General features: G+C 36.2%; 1 protein-coding gene across 4 annotated transcripts in view; it reads right to left on the bottom strand.

Annotated features, from left to right (window-relative positions):
* The window catches only part of TMEM135 (transmembrane protein 135), a 308283-nt gene that overhangs the window by 68509 nt on the left and 217199 nt on the right, over positions 1 to 22575 (bottom strand). For all 4 annotated transcript variants that reach the window (XM_014586438.2, XM_014586439.2, XM_014586440.2 and 1 more), the window contains one exon: positions 6795 to 6841. In XM_014586438.2, coding sequence (XP_014441924.1) covers positions 6795 to 6841 — 47 coding nt within the window. The remainder of the gene's footprint in view (positions 1 to 6794; positions 6842 to 22575) is intronic.

Here is a 22575-nt window from a genome sequence, read left to right on the forward strand (position 1 = left end):
CTTTCCCTTTAAGGAAAGCAACACTCCTAACAATCACTGCATTACCTCTTCATAGGACAAATTTTCATAGAACAAATTATGCCCGTCTTGTAATCTCATGGGCTTTGCGGACACTAATCAAGGTGCCTCACTTCATCTACATATATCTTCCAAGGAATACTGGTTTCATATGTCCGTAACAATTTTTGTAAGAACCTTTTAAGAATGGCCACACATTCAGAAAGCCAAAAGTATTATATTTTACTATTTCCTACCTCTTCTGTTCATCGGTCAGTCACCTTTCACTTAAATCACGTGCCCAAGGTTTGCAGACCAGGGGTTCAATTTCCTCCTAATGATTTATCATGATGTCTCCCAACCAAATCTAACAACTATCCAAATATGCTGACACTTTAGACCACATTTCAGACTATTCTCTCCCATTCTTCAACCTGTCGTCATGCCTCCTGTGCAAACTTCTCTTACGCCTAAACTTTCTCACAATCTAGTCTCTGTTTAAAAATAAGAGAAAAAGAAAACAAGAGAAAACCCGTTACGTCCCTACTCCCTAACAACTTGCCCTTTCTGTTCCTGAGTTTACTAGACTATTTCCTCATCTCACATTCATTTCTTAATCTTCTATCCCAATGCAATTACAGAAATTTCTCTAGCAAGCTACCCCTGACCCACCAGGTTGCTAAAGCAAAGGAACACTTTTACCCTTACTTTATGGACATATCTACAGCATTAATACTAAAGAGGATGCTTGCCTCCTGAAAGTCTCTATTTCGTTCTTCTTTTAATTTTGCTGTAGGCCATGTGTGCTTATCAGACACACAGAGAGAAACAGAGAAAATGAGAAAGTACCCCCAAGGAAAGTACCCCTACACTACAATCCCTTCTCCATTCTCGTGATTTTGGCATGTACACACACGCACCTGGTATGCTTTTTAAACTGCCAGATCTGTGATTTGAAATACACGGTTGACATATGGGATCCAATCACCTTAACCACTGTGCTACCAGCTGGCCCCAAAGCAGCTAAAATAAATTAGAATGGAAAATATCCAATGTGTGCATTTCTGTGTGTGTGTGTGTGTGTATGTATGTATTTGTATCTATCTATATATAGTCCCTAATATAAAATGTAGTTTTTATCTTGGCTCATATCCAAAAGCATCTGAAAACACTGCGTTCTTTCTTATTCAATCCTCACAGCCCTCCCTATCAGGCCCATATATTAACTTACATTCTTTCGCAATGAAGAAGCTAAGGTGTAAGGCATATGTAATTTGTTCCAAGTCAACATGTACTGAGACAAGCTAAGAGCAGCCTCTTAATCTCATGAGCTGTGTGTATGCTGCCTCTTATTACTACACTGAACTCCTCCACTGACCCCTTTCCCAATGCTCAGATGAACTTCAGCACTCTCTGGACCGTATTCATGTCTTTCCCACTCTCAATAGTCTTCCTAGGAAATAATATCTACTGTATGGCTTAAACTATAATATTATGTATATGCTATTAACTCTTCAAGTATGCTTGGCCCAGATTTATCTCTTGAGCTCCAAATACCCAACTGATACCTATATTTCTCTATCTGAATGTCCTATGAGAACTAAATCTCAGTATTTGCAAAACCACGACTCAATTTCCATGTGTTTTCCCTGTTTTCTAAATAGCTCACTTTCCAATGTTGTGCTACTTCTTCATGGAAGCAGTAATCCTCACACAGTGGATAAGTCTACTCCCACCATACCTTCAACATAACCTCAATCAGATCGTTACCGTGTCTTTTCTGGATAAATGCAATAGGATCTCCCCATTACTTGTCATATGGTCCCTCTCAAACACCCAATACACATGCTGCATTGCTGTAAATAATCTCTTTAAAATAAAATTTAATTATTTAGGGCAAATTATCCTAAAAGTAAAACTTTTAACCTCCAAATGCCGCAGTAAGGGCCAGCTCCGTGGTCTGGTGGTTAAGGCAGCTGAATCCCACATGGCTGACACACAGTTTGAGTCCTAGCCCCAGTGGGTACGTGCATGTCCAAAATCTTGACAGGGTGAAGAAATGGAGGAGAGAAGATGACCATTTCCCATTGGGGGTAGGTGGTGGTCACCTTCTCCCTCCCTCTATTGCTCTCTGCTGAGCACAGGTGCCCTCTGGCAAATATGCCATTTATAATATAATTTTTAGACTGTTTTTATAAAAAAAAAACAAACAGTGGTTTTCTCAAATATAAAAGCTAAATCTATACTTTAGACTAATTAAATGGCTTATTATTGTGTCTTTACAGAGAGTTGATTAGAGTTCATGAACTGTCAGAAAAAATACTGTTCGTAAATATGTTCAAAACACAACAATAAACTTTCCTTTGTACTGGTCTCTCAAAATGCAATACTTTTCTATTTAAAATATGTCTATCTTAAATAAGCTCTCATAGCCTATAGATTAACTGTGATGACAAGTCTGAGCCTTTCAATCTACAGGCTGAAACAAACTGTTGGATTAGCTCTTGGTTTTGCAAAGTATGTGGCCAGAAATTCTTGCTAGCACTCATAGGCTAGGATCAAAGTTGATATAATATGCTTTATAACACTGTCTAATTTACTGTCTTTATAATACTGTCTATTTTAATGTAATGTAAGAAAAATGACGCTGGTTTACTCCCTGTTCTAAACTGTTGGTATTCTTCACAAACAGATACCTAATGTTGACAATAAAACTGACGAACCAATGTTTAAATGTACTGCATTGTTTCCATTGTCTTTTTGTGAGGAAGATTAAGTGTGATAATTTTGCTTAGTGTTTGTTGTTGCTGATTTTTTCTTTGCTTCTCAATTAAAATAATAAAAGAGCCCGGTGGTCAAAAAAAGCTCATTTCTTTTCTCTACTGACTGTTGAAAAGATCATCTACTCAAGCCTTAATCAAGAACTAAGATGAATCCTCTGACAAGAAAACACTCAGGGTTACTATACCTATGAATACATAGTTGAAATTAAAGAAATGGTTTAAATGGGCTTGAGTGACAAAATTTTCTGTCCAGGTTTCAACCATGACTTCTGCTAGACCTGAACTCATAGTGACAGACAATGCCCCATGGCACAGCCATGACAATAGCATACACAGTAATAAAGTGATTGAAAAAAAGGAAGCAAAACTATTATAAAAACTGCCCCTTGGAATTGTACAAAGAGCTTTCTTTCAAAACATCTTCAAATGTGGGAACCAGCAGTTAGCGTAATGGCTATGTCGCTGAACTCCCACGTAGTCGACTGCAGTTCGAGTCCTGGACCTGGTAGCTTAAAACTCATGCCGGGTGCATGTGCGTGCGTGCCCAAGATCCCGAGAGGAGAATGGAGGAGAAGGGATTGCGGCGTGACCATGGCCCCTGGGGGGTGATTTCTCGCTTTCTGTCTCTATGTCTCTCTCGGTCTGGTGAGCGCACGCGCCCTTATAGCGAAAACCTCTCAAAAAAAAAAAACTTCAAATGTGTTTATTTCAACAAATCCCTTAATGGCTACAGGGCTGGCAGCCGTTGGCTAAAAACGAGCACAGAACTAGATAGAACTCTCTCTTCACACTTACCTTGCCACAGGATTCTATCTGAATACAAGTCTGTTTCTGGTGTATGAACTGAAAATCACCAGCACCATTATGAAATAATGTATGTAATAAAACTATTAAGAATAAAATATTTTAGCAAAGTAAGATAATTCATACACATTTTCTTAACCATAGTTTTCAACACTGAAAGTACTATGCTGCTTTTTAAGTAAATTACTGTAATAATTAAATCTTGTGACATCTCTAGAAAATACTCATAATAACACTATTTCCTTGAGATCTCTCTTTTTAAAAAATTTGGCATTTTTTTTTCTACTGAAAGAAACTCTCACTTCCATTTTTCCCACTTATAGGTTAAGGTAAACTTACAGAGTTGACTCATTCTGAATACAAAATTTTTCCCTTAGCCACTTCCCAAAGAAGATTGCGATAAATGGAGTCCTGAGGACAATATAATTTAATTATACAACTTTAAGCCTCTACATGTAAAATAATTGCTTAAATAAGTATAATAAAGGTATCTTCAAACATCTGTATTTATAATAAATTTTAACAAAAAAATTGTAATCCAGTTGACTTTGCCAAGTGCTATATAAAATCGTTTGTTCATTCCAATCACAAGCTTGTGTTCAGACAAATAGATCAAATTGTTTAGTTTGGTTCTAGTACTTTATAAATGGTTTTATTTTACCATTTACCAAACCTCTTTTGTTGAGTTATTCAAACTAACTTCTGCCAGAAACACTAGGAATTTGGTGATAGTGCTTCTTTTGGAGAGAAAAATAACTCCTTTCCTCAGAAAACTGGAAGTGTTTATCTTGGCATTTAAACCTGGTATTGAGCCTTCTGGAAAGTATTTTAAACTGTTGTTTTTAACCAAGACTTTGTGACTGAAACAGGAAAAGGTTCCATAGCTCTGCACCAAAACATATATTTATAGGGTTGATTTTCTTCCTTCAAAATACTAGGTTGATGGTAGAGTCTTCAAAATGTAATTTCCTAGAACCATCCTGCAAATTGAGCATTTATCAGTGTATTCAACAAATAATATGTTTTTAAACCTCAAAAACTTCATGTATGCTGTATCCAAGTGTCACATTGGGAAGGACTGTTTCATTTAAATACCTGTTCTGTTAGAAATCTTCACAAAAAGACGATTCATAGGATATTGCACTTTGCCCTCAGGCACATGAACAAAAATGATGTTTCTAACTTTTTAACTTTTATGATCACATTTTCCTCATGGACTATGCTATACATTCTTACGAGACAGAATACAAAGACATAAAGAATAAACCATGTGGAACTTTTGCAATACTGTCCTAATAATATATCTGAAAACAAATGATGGAGAAATCAATCAAATAGAATTCTCACTGTTCTTAACTTCCCCAGATCCACCCTCAAATTATTCAAATATAAGAAAGACACCACAAGAGTAATATACTACACATGAAGATACAGTAAAAATAACAAGATGGATCTCGCCGAAAGCAGACAGATCCAATAATTTTTCAGTCAGTGAAGAGTAATATGAGAAACTACATGTCCTGACCCAGCAATGGAACCCACTGGACACTGCTACTAAGCAGGCTGAGGGCACAAGGGTGGTTTGACTTTAGGCTCATCATAAAAGACAGGAAGAGTGGCACCCCGCTATGGACCTAGCCACTCAAGAAGCTGAAGCTGGAGGATTGCTACACAGCAAGATTTTATCTAAAAAAAAAATTTTATATATATATAATTATGCATACAATTAATAATCTTTACAAATTGAATGCTCCCTACCTTGACTCTATTATACATTTTTCTATTTCTAATTGCCTGGCTCTCTCTTTACAAGAATAATAATAGAAAAATCATCATCATTTTGTATTTCCCAAAAAAATTCTTGAAAAAGTCTAAATAATTTAAAATTGTATCAGCGTGCTTTATCAAATGTGAAAAAGTTCTTAATAACTTAAATAACTTAAAATTGTATCAGCGTGCTTTATCAAATGTGTATTAGGATATCCTGACAGGAAATTAGTGGCTCAAAAATTCAAGGATGGTTGAATTGTCTTATTTTTTAAAAACTTTAGCAAATGTAGTTCTAGCAAATAAAAATCCATAACTGCCTTTGTTAATTAAGTGCGAATTTTGGTTTTCAAAGCCTAGTCCTTCTTGTTGTGACTGAATTTCTATCTACATCCAGAAAAATCAAGGAAGATCTCTTCAAATAAGTATAATAAGATAAAAAATCATATTCCTACACTGCTTTGCTTATATGAAAATGACAAACATCCTTCACTGGCATTTAAATCTTGAGCCATCCTAGCAGCCCCCAAGTCCTAGTGACCAGAAAAAATACAACTCTGACAATATGAACTTAATATTTTATATGATCAGTGTGCTTTGGGAGGCATAGAACTTCCACTGTCACTGTTTCCTCCTTAAATTAAAAATGCTGACTGTTTTATAAGATGAGTAAAGAATACCTAAAATCAGCTCCATAAAAAAACCCCAGAATATTCACTTATCAGGGTTGGGCCAACTTTAAATAGACTGTGAGGAAAAAACACTAATTGTCCTTCTCTCGCTTTCTCTTCACTACTATAAAGCAGTGATTTATCTCTGACCACCCCAGGGGGAAAAATAAAAAGAAGAAAAGAAAAGAAAGGTACTTTTAGGAGAAAATTACTAGGAAAATACTTCAGTTTCTTGGTTGATTTTTCAGAACTACAAAGAGCAGAGGCCAACAGATGGTGTGATGGTTAAGGGTGCTGGATTCCCACATAGCTGACTGTAGTTCAAGTCCCAGACCTGGCAGCTTGCTTTCTCACTTTCTCTCTCTCTCTTCAAGTTAAAATAGATGAATAAATGGATAAAATAAAGCTAAATAAAATAAATTTTTAAAAAACGACAAAGAGGGAGCTAGCAAGTGGCACAGGAGTTAAAAGTGCTGGATCCCATATGGACAGTTTCATGGCCTGAGTCCTAGACCCAGCAGCTTAAGAATCACACCAGGTGCATGCATGTGGGTACCCAAAATCCAGAGAAAAGGATGAAGGACAAGGGATTATAGCATAGACATCTCCCCTGGCGGGTGATTTCATACTTTCTCTCTCTCACTTTCTCTCTTTCTTTCTCTGATGAGTACACGTGCCCTATCAAAAAAACAACCTAACAAATAACAAAAACTAATCTTTAAACTGAATTAAACTAAATTGTATTAAAAAGAATAGAGGTAACAGAACATACCTGAAAAAGAACATGTACATGGCAGCAGTGAGGCAGAACAAAAGGACCTATAACAAGGAGAAAACACGTTACTTGGGAAGGAACTGACATCACTTGTGAGATTTAGAAAAGCTAACTATCCATTAGTAAATCTTCTGCCTGGGAAAATAAAAGGATCTACAAAATTTATCATGTACTTATCATATTCTTAACCTTGCAAATAAACCATATTAAGGAAATAAAAAAACTAATAATTACATATGCTATCCACACACATCCATCATATATTGAGTTGCTGGAAAAGTCATGACACATTTTTGCATAGAAAACCATACCTGAAAAAAAAAAAAAAAAAAACCATACCTGTGTGTGTGTGTGTGTGTGTATGAAATATTATATAAATAAATAAAATATGCATCATATAAACACACACATACACAAACAAGTTACACAGACTGGATACAAGGGTAACAGGATTTAAAAGTGGCCAATTTTTTAACTTGTGTGATAGAATGCCTGAATATAAAAGTAAGTTATGAACGAGGTCAACAGGTTTTATATAATCAAGTCAGTGAAAAAAGCAGAAAGTTTATAAATATTACTTCAAGATGATCAAGTTTTTAAAATGTAAAAAACAATCTAGTTTTCAATGAATTACAACCCACAGAGAAAGCTCTTAAAATAAAATCATCTTTAGATAGAATAGAGACTGTCTATTAAAAATTCCTATAAGGGCTGGCAGGTAGCATGGTGGTTAAGGATGCTGGACTCCCACATGGCCGACAGTTGTTCAAGTTCCAGACCTGGTGGCTTGTTTTCTCTTTTTCACTTTCTCTCTCTCTCACTCACTCTGTCTCTCTCTGGTCAAATTAAAATAAATAAAGTTAAATTAAAAAAAATAATTCTTAAAAAAAATTTCCTCTAGAAACAGACAAAAGAACACATGACAAATCTAGATTGAAAAATTTCTATAGAAAGCATCATACTAAATGCAACATACTAAGTGTTATGTGGAAGGAATCCAGGACCTAAGTCCTGACTAAAGGTTTAATTATGCCAACAAACTGAATCTCTGTTGTTTTAAATCAGAAAAATGGAAGCTGCAAAATGCATTCTTATGTAACAAAAATGGTATAAACTGAGCAAAAGGACTGTCGATGGCCTTAAATCACAGATAAATAAGAAATGAACAATCTTTCCACTGGAAAAGGCTGACCACAAGAATGATAAAAATGAAAATAGTAAAAAACAGTGTTTTGCTATTCCTAACACAAATAATTTCTAGTTGACTTGAGGAAAGGGTAGTGTTTTGCTATCACAAATCAAGCTTGACAAGTTTACCCTCAGTCTAAGACAAGCATTATAAACATGGCCTAAATGACCTAGAAATATATAGAAACATACCAAGCAAAAGAAAGTTGGTATCAATTACTACTAAACAAATATTATATATAAAAATTTCATGTTTTATATATATAATAAAATCTTCCTCTAGTAAACACACATATTCACTTTTCTCTTCCTTTTCACTTTCCCTCCTTTCTCTTCTTCTCTTTCTTTTTTGCGCCGCCTTTAAAAATGCCCTATCTCGGGCTGGCAGGTGACGTGGTGGTTAAGGGTGCTGGATTCCCACATGGCTGCCCATTGTTCACTACCCTGACACCAAAACTAGACAAAGATAAAACAAAAAAGAAGATTCCAGACCAATTTCGCTTACAAACATGGATACAAAAATTCTGAACAAATCCTTGCATACAAATTCAACAGTACATCAGCAAGATTATCCACTATGTTCAAGTGAGATTCGTGGTAGGGATACAAGGTCCACTAATGCAAATCAATAAATGGGGCAATTCGCACTAGCAGAATGAAAAACAAATACCATATGGTCACTTCCATAGGTGTAGAACAAGTATTTGATAAATTTTAATATCCCTTCAAGATAAAAACTCTCAACAAATTAGGGATAGAAGCAGTGTGCCTCTATACAATAAAAGCCATATATGACAAATACACCACTAGCTTCATACTGCACTGGGAGAAGTTGACAACTTTTCCCCGAAAATATAGAATAAAATGATGCCCACTCTCACCACTTCTATTCAACAGATTAATGGAAGTCCTAGCCAGAGCAAGAGAAATAAAAGGTATCCAAATTAGAAAAGAAGTTAAATTGTCCCCATCTGCAGACAACATTATCTTATATACACAAAAAAAAAAAAAAAAAAAAAAAAGAACCCTAAAGATACTTTCGGAACTCTTCATCTAAAAAATGAAGTCAGCAAATTAGCAGGATTAAAATAAATCAACATACAAAATCCAGTAGCATTCCTATATACTGATAGCAAGCTATCTCAAAAAAAGGGGGGGGGGGGGGCAAGAAAACAATTCTACTTACACAGCTACCAAAATAACCATCAAATCTAGAAATCAATTTAACCAAGAGAGGTGAAGGCTCTTCATAGACTGGAAGAATAAATATTGTTAAAATGCTCAAATGTAGGACCCAAAAGGATCTACAGGTTCAATGCAACCCCTATAAAAATACCAAATACGTTTTGTTTTTGTTTTTGTTTTTGTGAGAGGTATTTGCTATAGGGCTCGCGCGCTTGCCAGAGAGACAGAGAGAGTCAGAGAGACAGAAAGTGAGAAATTGCCCCCCAGGGGGGATGGCCACGCCACAATTCCTTCTCTTCCATTCTCCTCTCAGGATCTTGGGCACGCACGCACATGTGCCCAGCTTGAGTATAAGCCACTGGGTCAGGGACTCAAACCGCGGTCGACTAAAGTTCAGCAACATAGACATTACGCTAACTGCTGGTCCCCTCCCAAATACATTTTACAGAGAAAAGAGAATTTAAAAATTTATATAGAATCACAGAAGACTTCAAATAGCCACAGCAATCTTAAGAAAAAAAGAACAAACCTGTAAGCAACACATTAACTAACTTTAAAATATATTACGACGCTCGAGTAATCAACAGTAAGGTACTGACATAAAAAACAGACACATACATTAATGGAACACAACACAGTACAGAAATAAATCTACCCATTTCAACACATATACAGACAACCAACATTCAACAGAGGTGCCAAGAACACCCAATCTGGACAGTTTCTTCAATAAATGATGAAGAGAAAGTTTGATGTTCACATGCAAAATAGCAAAATTGGACTCTTCTCTCTTTCACCATATATAAAAATCAACTCAAAATAAAGACTTAAATCTAAAACCTGAAAATATAGAACTATTAGAAGAAAATTAAGGGAAAAGCTCCCAACCTGTGAAATGCAGCATCTTAGCAGCATTCACCACCTTGGCTAAGCCCATATACTTTTAAACATTGCACTTTTATGTATAAAATGAACACAATTTTATCACAAAAATTTCCATCATTTAATTGGCTTATTTGTAGAGATAATACAATATAACTAAAAACATATGCTATAATGATTAAATGATATAACACACATCATACATAAAGCCTAAGTGATTAATTCATACATCACGGATGGTAAGTTAAATGGTAACCTATTAACAAAAATTCATTTTTCTATATACAATTCCCAATGATTTCAAAACTAGTGTGCAATATACTCAGCAGGATAAGTAATTTTGAAATTGCTACGTTGATTCTGATTTTAACAGTTTTTAAATTCAAAATGTGCTTGTCATGCCACAATATAGCTGAATCTCAAAAACACTATGCTAAGTGAAAGAAGGCAGTCACAAAACACCACATGTTGTATATCATTTGTATGAAATTCCAGAACAGAAAGTCTATTTACAGAAAGTAGAAGAGTAGTTGCCTAGAGCTGCAGGAGTGAGAGAGTTGCAGAGGCACTGCTAATAGGTACAAGGTTTCTTTTGGAGGCAATAAAAACCTAAGAGTAGTACGGATAGGTGTACATGTGATTCTATAAACATACAAAACCCCATAAAATTGACATTTAAACTGATAAATGTTATAACATTTCAATATATCTTAAAAGAGCTATTAAAACTAGTACCAAAAATGTAATGAACATATATGATAAAAGCAAAAATTTAGACAGAATAACAAAAAGACAAAAAAAGAAAGTTTTTTATGTCTGATCTTCTTTCTATACAGGATTTTTTATAGGTATGTACCTATCTTTGAACATAGATACATACCTTATGAAGACATTATTTAATACTTTTTAATTTTATATAAAGACACAAATACATATGTGGAAATGAAGTTTAAACTAAACTTTTCTATGAGTAGAAAATTAGAGTGGATTAAGTAAACATTTTTTAATACCAAAATATACTTTGTAAACATGTACATCTACGTCTCTGGAAATAAATTCTTGCATGTGAATTTGCAGGATTAAAGAATAGGTACATTTTTAATTTTGACAAATATTATCAAATTGCCCTCCAAGAAGACTGTATCAGTGTACACTCCCACCAACAGTAAAGTACCTATTTCCTTACATCATTTTACAGTTATTTCCCTATTCCCATAAAAATTGTGTTTTATTAGACTGTCATATCTTTGTCTAAATGATGTGTGAAAGAAAAAATAAATCATATCTTATGCATTCCTCTTACGAGAGAAGTTGAACCTTGCAAGCTTATGACTTTTGTGTTTTTGGGTTTCTGATTTAACTACTATTACATGTTTTGTGCCTATTTTTGATTGGGTTGTAGTCTTTTAGAAACCATTTTTGTTTTTGGAACTGAACACATTGATAAGTAAACATGAAATTAATTTTATTATTATCACCAAAAACAATAGTGGATAAATAAAAGTAACAAAACATAAAGGAAATTTTGCAATGTACTAAGGCAAGAACAAGAAGATGCAGAAAGTACAGCAATATTAAACTCAAGTTCGTTCAGCTGAAAAATACCGTTCTCTCTGGAAAGACTTGCAGGAAATGACAGATTTACAATGCATTGCTTCCTGCTACAGAGCTTACAAGACTTTCAGGAAAAACTGTATTTCTGCTGTCATCACTATGTCACGTAGAATTACATTAAAACTATGCCTCTTGAGGCAGTAACAAAGAAACAAAATCACAACATATGAGTACTTGCAAAGTCCTTAAAATAGAAATATTAAAAATGTGAATATGGTCAGATAAAGAAAACTGTTTTTACCATTTAAGTCTCAAAATGGTTAAAACACTTAGACTGAAGTCATTTTAGAGACCTGAACAGATGGTGCATTTAACTACTTCCTACCAAATTTCTTCTGTTCTAACATGCTCAATTAAACGTGTTTTGTCCCTGAACACAGTGCTTCTCACCATCATTCCTTCTTGATTATGTTCAAATACAGGGATGCCTTTTGCTACCTAGCCTCACTACTCACTCATCAAACCAACCTCCCACCACCATACTCACTTCCTTCTAATACTCAAAGACTGAAACTCATCTCTCTTTTCTAGAAAAATAAGTAAATTCCTCTCTTACCCATATGTATACATCCATCCATTCAACAGAAATTGATCTAGTGTCATATGTCTCTGACACTTTTTAATGTGGTAACTGGTAATGCAAAAAGAAAGGTAAATTCCAGGTTACTAGGAGCCATTGTGATCCTGAAGTGAAACAGAAGACAAGGAACCATCAACTCCCACTCGTTCTCTCTTTCTCTCCTTCCTTCCTTCCATCCTTCCTTCCTTATTTATTTACAGAGATTTTTGCTATAGAGTGCATGTGCTCACCAGAGAGACAGTGAAAGACAGAAACCAAGAAATCATCTCCCGGTGTGATGGCCACAATCCCTTCTCCTCTAGTCACCTCTTGGGATTTTAGGTGTACACACACACACATACCCAGTGTGAGTATTAAGTCACCAGGTCCGGGACTCAAACTGCAGTCAACTATGTGGGAGTCCAGTGATGTAATCATTATACCATCTGGTGGTCCCGACTCTTCTTATTTATTTAGTACCTACCATATTCACAGCCCCCTGAGGGGGGAAAAACCTACCTAATACTTGATTCCTATTGGTCTTAGGAACTCAGTATATTTGGAAATACAGGCATATTAAAAATAAACAATTTTCAAGGACATATGTATTTATACTTCATCTTATAGGCAGTGTTAACATCTGATTTTATAGCTAACTTAACTTTTCTAGGTATTTAAGCAATGGTTTGGGTGTTTTTTGTGTATTTTCTGTATGTCTCTACCAGAACTTCACTTAGAACATTAAGTCTCAGAGGGCAGCCTTTATTTCATGTAACTACATACGTGAATAGATTCTTGACAGTTTATATAATGTGTTTGATAATGATGTTAGTGTTTACGTACAGCAACCATCTTTGAAGAAACTAAACAGTACTCTCAATTCATATGCTTCTAAAAAAGCTGACCTTTACACCCTACTAAGCATCTTCAACTGTTCTGAAAACAGCATGGTCTCTGGGGGGAAATAGCTCTTGGTGGATAAATACAACAGTCCTCCTGATTTGTGAGAGATACATTCCAAGACCCCCAGTTGACGCCTGAAACCACTGATAGTAGAAACCCTACATATACTTTTTACTTTTTTCAATCTGATAACTGAGAAGGCTACTGAGTGACTAACAGACAGGTAGCATCTACAGGGCACGTACACCAAACAAAGGGATAATTCATATGGGGTGGTGGGGAGATGGAATGGGGCAGTGTGAAGCTTTGTCATGCTGCTCAGAATGGCTCATGATTTAAAACTAATGAGTTGCTTCTTTCAGGAATTTTCCATTTAATATTTTTGGAATATGGTTGACCACAGTTAACTGAAACCAGGAAAAGTGAAACAATAAATAAGGGGGGCTACAGAAGTACTATAAGGGTTATTACTATTTGAAATGTGTGTTCGAAGTCAAAATATATATAAATACAATTTTAATGATACCGACTTGCTTTAGATAATGCATAATAATATTTTTATTTCAATTTCTTTTATACATTCAATACATATGTGTCACTTAGCTTGCAAGGTGAATATCCCAACATGTATATATTTCTCACCAGACCAGATGAGAATATTATACACAATATCTTTAACAGACAATAACCCATTTCTTTGTCCATAAATGATAATGCATAATTTTAAGCAACCCTAATCTCAAGTTAAATTGCTATGTATTGCTTTGCAATTTTAAAAATCTTTGTATAATTCAAATAACACCTCATCTAATATACAGTCTTTCTTTTAAATCAATTCTTTTGTTTTAAATTAGTAGTTTACCCAGTGATTTTTCTTTTTTAGTTTCCAATTCTTGATAAAACAAATACAGGAAAAGCACAAAAATCTTATGGGAAATTTAGGGCCATAAAAGTCAGACTCAAAAGAATGAAGTCTTGGGTTTCCAGACTAAGACTATAAACTTCATCAAATCATTTCCTTTTTTTAAGGCTTAACTTTTTCATCTGTGAAAAGAAGTTCATCTCTAGAATCCTTAAGAACTCCAAAAATCTATCACTCCCTAAGACAATATTTTTGTACTGCACAATAAATCTATTTCCAAGCAAACTATCACTAATATGTAGTGAGACAAACTGCAGAATTTATGTATATGCCAAGCAAATAACATTACTGATTTGTATTATGTGAGAAATTACATTAAATATGCAGAAACCTGGGCCTAGCCTTTCCTTGCATTGCTCACCATTTCTGATTTATACCTTCCAGGTCAGCAAACATAGCAACATATTAGCCTTGAAATTTTCCAGTTGTAAAAACAGCCATGTTAGACAGTCCTGAAAAGTATAGCCTATGTGATAGCCTGTTCTTTTATGGTTAGTAGGTAAGTATCTTGTGTTCTGTAAAAATTAAACAGTTTAAAGTATACAACTGTGGACATTTTCAATACTCAACTAATACAATCTGAAAGTTATAACAGACTTCTAACTCTGCTAGCAGACTTTTTTGGGGGGAGATGTTTTTGCTACAGGGCGCGTGCGCTTGCCAGAGAGACAGAGAGAGGTAGACAGAAAGCGAGAAATCACCCCCCGGGGGGGGATGGCCACGCCACAATCCCTTCTCCTCCACTCTCCTCTCAGGATCTTGGACACGCACACACACACGCCTGGCGTGAGTTTAAGCCACCGGTTCCAGGACTTGAACTGTGGCCGATTACATGGGAGTTCAGCAACATAGCCATTACACTAACTGCTGGTCCCAGCAGACTTTTAAGAAATAAACTATTCAAAACCATAATCCGTAAAATGTTTCCAAAATATTTTTGTAAGCAGTATCTGCCTCTTTACCAAAAAAAGGGGGGGTAGTGGGGGGAAGTGAAGGAGACTCTTCAAATTCAGTATAATAATAAGTAAAATAATAGTGTAACAACATAATTCACTGATGAAGTTTTTCAACGATCACTGTATGTCACACCTGGTATAAAGTGCCTGACATACATAATTTTATATAATGCTCAACACAGCCATGGGATGTAGGGATTGTTATGCCCATTTTGAGGTTTAGAGGGACCAGCAGTTAGCATAATGACTATGTTGCTGAACTCTCATGTAGCCGACCGCGGTTCGAGTCCCGGACCCAGTGGATTAAACTCATTCCAGATGTGTGTGCATGCGTGCACAAAATCCCGAGAGGAGAATGGAGGAGAAGGGATTACGGTGTGCTAAACCCCCCCTGGGGGGGGTAATTTCGCACTTTGTCTCTGTCTCTCTCTGTCTTTCTGGCAAGTACACACACCCTACAGCAAAAAATAAATAAATAAATAAATGAGGTTTAGAGAGAGAGAGAGAGACCTAGATAATTACATAGCTGAGCCAGTTGTGTAATTTTGATATTAGGTGAAACTCCAATTCTATGAGCTATCATGGATTTCTCTTGAAAACCTTAAAAAATCTCATTAGAGGTTTACAGCTTTTGCGAATTTCATTCAATTTAATTATAAAACATCTACTATTTTTATGGACAGGAGATAAAACAGTAAAGTCAGCTATAGCCTCTTTGTCACGGAACTCATTATTACATAATGGACCAGATTAAAGAAAAGTAAAGGTGACAAGAAAATTCCATAACCTGTAAAACTTCTATAAAATATGTGTTTCAGTAAAGAAAAGCAGATGTAGAAAATATGATGTTTTTAATATCTGAAATTAGTCACCTAAAAACCACAAAACAAAAACTAAACACCTCACTTGTTTACATATGTAGTGCAATGAGAAGATAAACTGCATGCGGTTACCCAATACGTTTACATAACTATAAAAGGGACCATTCTTCACCCTAATACTGCCAAATATATTACTTTTTCAATGGGGGGGGAATGCCTCATATGTCATTTAGCACATGGAGGAGGGGGAGGAGAAAGGTGCTATATGAACTCAGGGCAAAGTTACAGCTGAAAAAATATTATGTTTTCAGCAGGGCAAAGTAGACAGGTCACCTAAGCAAAGTCTCACTGTTATAAATAGGCAATTTGTAGCAAATTCATTATTTTCACTCGGAGAATGGTTTTCCCATTAACCTCAAGTAAGAATGAGAACCAGGCTTGGGGTGATACTACATTTTTTTCCCTCAGAGGCATTATGCAAATAAATAAATAAGAGCTTCTAGATTACTTTAAAGAGGTCACAGCAGGGACACGTGGAATACAGGGATTATTATGCCCACATTTACCAGTATAGTAATTCAGATTTTTAATCATTTGATAAAGATAATGAAGAGTGAGGATTTTTTGTTCACTGAAGTGGCGTATACTCACTATTTCACCAAACCACAGTTTTGTGAACAAAAGGGCAACAGCTGCCTTCCAGCTGAGTTCCACATTTTGTATATGTCCACTGATGGCCAATTCGATCCCAATACTTAATCCAAAAAAAAAAAAAACAGGCACTAACAATCAAAAGGCAGATATATAATCTCACTGTTGTTTTAAATAGCACATCGGTGCATTACTCATACATGTGTAATGAATGCCACTTATTTCTCCCAAATGGTGTGCCCTGTGCCCACACTCGAGCCATCTGCCAGTTCCCTGGGCATATGCTCATTCCAGAATTCACTGAGAAAATTCTTCCTTGATTAGGCATGGTATTGCTAATATCTGGTTTGGTTCTCACCATTTCTATCCAGCTACAGATTCTCCTCTGAATACTCAGTTCTCACTGGCTGTTTCTTTAGGAAGGAAAGATCCTGAAATAATGTGTGTTGTTTTTCCCTCTAATGAACATTAAGAGATGTCTTAAAGTCCTAGCCGTTATAGCACAAGAATAGCACGATGCCCTACAATGACGGAAGCCATGTGGAAGATCGGGGACTGTTCTCAGATGGATCTGTACATGCCAGGCAATCCACATGGGCCTGCTTGCCTGAGATGACTTGGGGCTGGGAAGACTTGGGGGGGATCAAGGCATGAAGCCCTGTTGAGGGTGCTTTTCTTTCATGTCTACACTTACATGTGCACACAGGCTCTCAATAAATCAATCAATTAATTTAAAATGTCTTAAAGAACAATGAGTACATCCACTTCAATGATAGCTCTCAAAATTAATCTACATACAAGTTTTTCCTTTCAAACTTCTCATGCTTAAACAAAAAAGATTACAACCTTTCCACTACATCGGGTAACCTTAAGAAAATTTCATTTTCTTTTTTACCCCCCTCTCCAATCTGCAAGGTAGTCTAAGCATCTACTGGGTCACTGGAAAAGTCATGGTACATTTTTGCATAGAAAAATTATGTCATGACTTTTCAATGACCCTTTACTACTAACTGACATAATGATATGTAATATAGTTTTTCAAGATTTCTACAAAAGTATTTTAATTGTTTATTTTTAAAAATTCACAGTCAACTTTGTCCACTATCTAAAGGTTCTAGGGCAACCAGAAGAAACTTAAATGCTTAGCTAGTCTTGTTTCAACAGTAAAAATGAACTAAGAATAAACAGAGGGATCAAAAATCTTGTTTACCCATAACCTCAAGTCTATCTAGGATCAGTTGTTAGGTATGGATTCCAAAATTCCTTTACCATGGGAATCTCTCTTCTGCTTCTCTATGAATGTGGTCAAAACCTTGTATGAAATTTGTGTATAGCCAGTTTCAAGGATGCATCTAGTCCATGTGACCTAAAATGTAAGCAGGCAGTCTATTTCTGTCTAAAGGCAAACATAATTTTAGGCACTGATATCTGGAAATGTTTGTACAAACTTTTCACCCCTGAAAGCGCATCACTCTACAAGGATGATATCAATGATTTAGTGTGTATATATGTATATTGTATGTATGTATGTAACTAACTACGTTTATATACACAACTCTCCTACTGAACTCTCTAATCCAAGGAGAGTATTCCCTAAACTTTCTAAATAAACTCAATGTACTATCAAATCTGAGTCCATCTCCACCGAACTTGCTTTTTAGTAATGCCTGTACCTAAGGGCACTGGGAGGTTTCACAAGGAAGAATCTGATTGCCATACAGTACTTCAGTCCTTCAATTATGTTTACAACCTCATAATGATCAATTCCAGTAGAAACTGTCATGAGAGAAAAAAACAGTTTTTGTTTTCTCAATTTTTTTTTTCTTTGAAAAGTGTCATTCAAAGACATGGCAAAAAACTGAACAAAGGCTTGCTTAGACTTTCTCATGATAGTGTTTTCAAAATTTCCATAGTATTTTCTTAGTTGCAATTAGCATAACTAGAAGAGTTTTAGTTTATTTCACTTATACTATAAAGACATTCATATTCATTTTTATTTTAAAATACCAATAATATGGGATCAGCAGTTAGCATAATGGCTATGTCGCTGGACTCTCACGTAGGCAACCGCAGTTCACGTCCCGGACCCGGTGGCTTAAAACTCACGCCGGGCGCGTGTGCGTGCCCAAGATCCCGAGAGGAGAATGGAGGAGAAGGGATTGCGGTGTGGCCATCCCTTCTGGGGGGGTGATTTCTTGCTTTCTATCTCTCTGTCTCTCTCTCTCTGTCTGGCGAGCACACACGCCCTATAGCAAAAACCTCTTAAAAAAAAAAAAAAACAATAATATGAATGTACATTTCATCTAGGTTATATTGCAGAGTAGCACTTTTGAGGATGCTGGTTATTGGCCATATGGACATATTAGACATAGATTTCACAATCAAAAGAAGTATTTATTTTATTCATTCAATAAAATTACAGACTTTGTGGGACCAGCAGTTAGCGTAATGGCTATGTCGCTGGACTCCCACGTAGTCGACCGCGGTTCGGGTCCCGGACCTGGTGGCTTAAACTCACGCCGGGCGCGTGTGCGTACGTGCCCAAGATCCCGAGAGGAGAATGGAGGAGAAGGGATTGTGGCGTGGCCATCCCCCCCTGGGGGGTGATTTCCTGCTTTCTATCTCTCTGTCTCTCTCTGTCTGTATGGCGAGCGCACGCGCCCTATAGCAAAAAACCTCTCACCAAAAAAAAAAAAAAAAAAAAAATTACAGACTTATTTATCTTGCTCATTAATTTTTTAAGATTTTTAAAATTTAACTGCATTTGTTTATTCATTTATTTTATTTTAATTTGATCAGAGAGAGACAGAAACAGAGACAGAAAGAAAGAGAGAAAGCAACTGCCAGGGCCGGGACTCAAAACACAGTCAGCCATGTGGGAGTCCAGTGCCCCCAACCAACACACCACTGGCTGACCTCTCCTCACTGTTCTTTAAAGAAAGATATGTTACAGCTTAAGAAGCTAAAACCTTCCTGAAATAAAATTCTACAAGTCACAGCATGTAGAAAATTCTCCCTGGTATATTTCTAAAGCACACTTGTTTGTCTCTATTCACAAAGACAGAATGAGATGAAAAAGCAGTATCTCAACAGAGCAGAACTCAATATCATCATGCTGGAGGATAAAATAGTGTAATACCCTTAAAAATTAGTCCTCGCAATACCCAAAGCTCTTTGAAACTGATGTGACTCAGCCTACTTGGTCTTCAAAATTTAATTAGTAACAATAAACCAGACTAATTGGGGCTGGAAGCTGCAAAGTTCTGAAGAGCATTTCTAAAGGTACTCGTTTTAGTGAATTAAATATAGGGCATGGCAAAAATGAGGTATGTGCATATGTTAGCCAGAATTTTCACATGGAAATTCTGTCTTTAACAACAAATAGTCTGATTAATATTTTAATAGAAAATGCCCCTAAGGAAAGCAGGTGGTTCCTGGTATATATTGTCACAGTATCTGAGCTATCCTAAGCAAACATTCCTTCATCTTAATCAAGTTATATGCCAAAGCATAAACTGGTATTTGTAGAAGCATGAGTTCATTTTCATAAAGGGGTAAAATTACCATGTTTCTAAATGAAAACTAAACATTAAAATATGGCTAATTACTCCACTTCAAAAACTTCATTAGAATCTAGACTTTTAAATGCATTGAGACCTCCCCAAGCAAAAATAAATTCTCAAAATAGATATTCTCAATATTTAGTAGCAAATACAACACGAATGACTACAAGAAAACTTGTCTCATTATCTGTAACAACATAATGACAACCGAATTGCTTTTTGGATTATTATACCACTAAACTACAAAACACACATCAGAGCAGTTTATACCAAGTTTGAACACAAAACTGATATTACTAATTATTTCATTTCAGTGTATATATACGTATATATGGAAATAAAATCAATAGTTAGCCCTTGCCATGAGCTGATTGTGATCCCCTAAATTTATATATTAAGGACCCCGATGTGACTGTATTTGGAGATGGGGCCTGTAGGGAGGTAATTCAGGTTACATGTGGGCCTAAGGTTTGGGTCCTAATGCAACAAAACTGGTGCTCTTACAAGATGAAGAGGCACGAGAGAGCTAGTGTGCATGTGCATGCTCATGCTCTCATGCACTCTCTCCCTCACCTCCCCCCCGCCCCCCCGTCTTTCTCCACTTAGAAGAAAAATCCATGGGGGGAAACAGCAAAAAGGCTACTGTCTACAAGCCAGGATAAAAGCCTCACCAGAAACCAACCCTGACAGCACTTGATCTTATATTTCCAAGCTCCTGAACTGTGAGAAAATACATTCTGTCATTTAAACCATTGTGGTATTTTGTTAGGGCAATGCTAGCAGGCAAATACAATCCTCCAAGTCAAGTGATCTCTACCCAGGTGATTGTAGACCATTCTTACTACTGGGTTGTCGGAAAAGTCATGACACATTTTTGCACATAAAAAACACATCATGACTTCTCCACAGACCCAATATTACTAATTCTCATAACTTGAATTTCTTCCACTAATATTTAAATCCACTTCTTAGCTGCTAACTCTAATTAGCTACATGTAAATATTTATAATGTCATGTTTGAATTTTTATTTAAGCAATTTTGAATACGTATCAGACAAGAACCACATTGTCTTGCTTTAATGAAGCAGGCAGGCATGTTTGGTATGAATGACTACCTGCAAATTTTACAGTATACTTTGAGTAGGCAGTCTCGGAAGGTTCCAGAGTATGTTTATCATCTGTACAGAAAAGAAGATTCATGTATAATCAACATAAGAAAAAAGTACTAAATTTATATCAGTTGTCATGTTCATTTTTCAGATAATCTAAGAAACATAATATATGTTGAAAAAATGGGGCCCAAGAGAGGTAAGCCTGATGAGACCTAGAGTCATTGGAGAAAATAGGCACAAAAGTGTGGTATATAAAAAGGCCCTAGAGAAGGAGACCAATGGAATTGAGGGTGTGACTTATATGACAATGTGTTGAAAATAACTGTTTCCACTTTACACCAGGACTCGATCTGTCTGGGAGCTGGGAGATAATTTACCTTCTCTATACCCTATGGATGGTGTGGATGACTCATTGGCCATTGGGTATATAGAATGTTAATTTAGGTTTTTATGTGTCTCGTAATTCTGATCTACAGAGGGATCTACATGGAGAGTTTATATCTCATATTCAAAGGGCTGCTTTTGTAGAATGATTAATTTTCTATGAAACCAGGAGCTTAACTAGGAATTATGGCCATAATTTAGAGAAAGGCAAATTTTAGTGTAATAATAAGAACTTTTGAAAGACAAATAGATTTGGGGGAACCAAAAGGGTGATAGTTAAGGTGCTGGACACTCCCACATGGCAGACCATGGTTCGAGTCGTGGACCTGGTTGCTTGCTTTCTCATTTTCCCTCTCTTTCTTTCTCTGTGTCTCTCTCTGGTCAAATTAAAATAAGTAAATGAATAAATAAATTTAAATGAGTAATTAAAAAAAAATAAAGACAAACAGATTTCAAGAGAACTATCCAAAAACTGGATTTGGTTGTTTGGTAAAGTTGAGAATTTCCTACTTTAGGAGATGTTTAAGCAAAAACAAGACAGTGATCTTTCATGGTCATTGCAGAAGCAATTGATACAGCTTAGGAGTGAGATTATTATTTTTTTTTTGGGGGGGGTAGAGGTTTTTGCTATAGGGCACGTGCGCTCACCAGACAGACAGAGAGAGACAGAGAGACAGAAAGCGAGAAATCACCCCCCTGGGGGGGTGGCCACGCCACAATCCCTTCTCCTCCGTTCTCCTCTCGGGATCTTGGGCACACACGCACATGTGCCAGGCGTGAGTTTTTAGCCACTGGGTCCGGGACTTGAACCGCGGTCGACTACGTGGGAGCCCAGTGACATAGCCATTACGCTAACTCCTGATCCCAGCAGTGAGATTATTATTAGTAGTTCTCAGATGCTTACACTTGTATAAGTATTCTAAGTCTGCTGGCTTCTTCTAGAGCAGTACATCCAACTGGGGTCAATTTTGTACACCTTCCAAGACAAAGTAATTAAAAAAAATAAAGACAAACAGATTTCAAGAGAACTATCCAAAA

This window comes from Tupaia chinensis, unplaced genomic scaffold (assembly GCF_000334495.1).
Source record: "Tupaia chinensis unplaced genomic scaffold, TupChi_1.0 Scaffold000139_1, whole genome shotgun sequence".
Classification (NCBI taxonomy): Eukaryota; Metazoa; Chordata; class Mammalia; order Scandentia; family Tupaiidae; genus Tupaia; species Tupaia belangeri.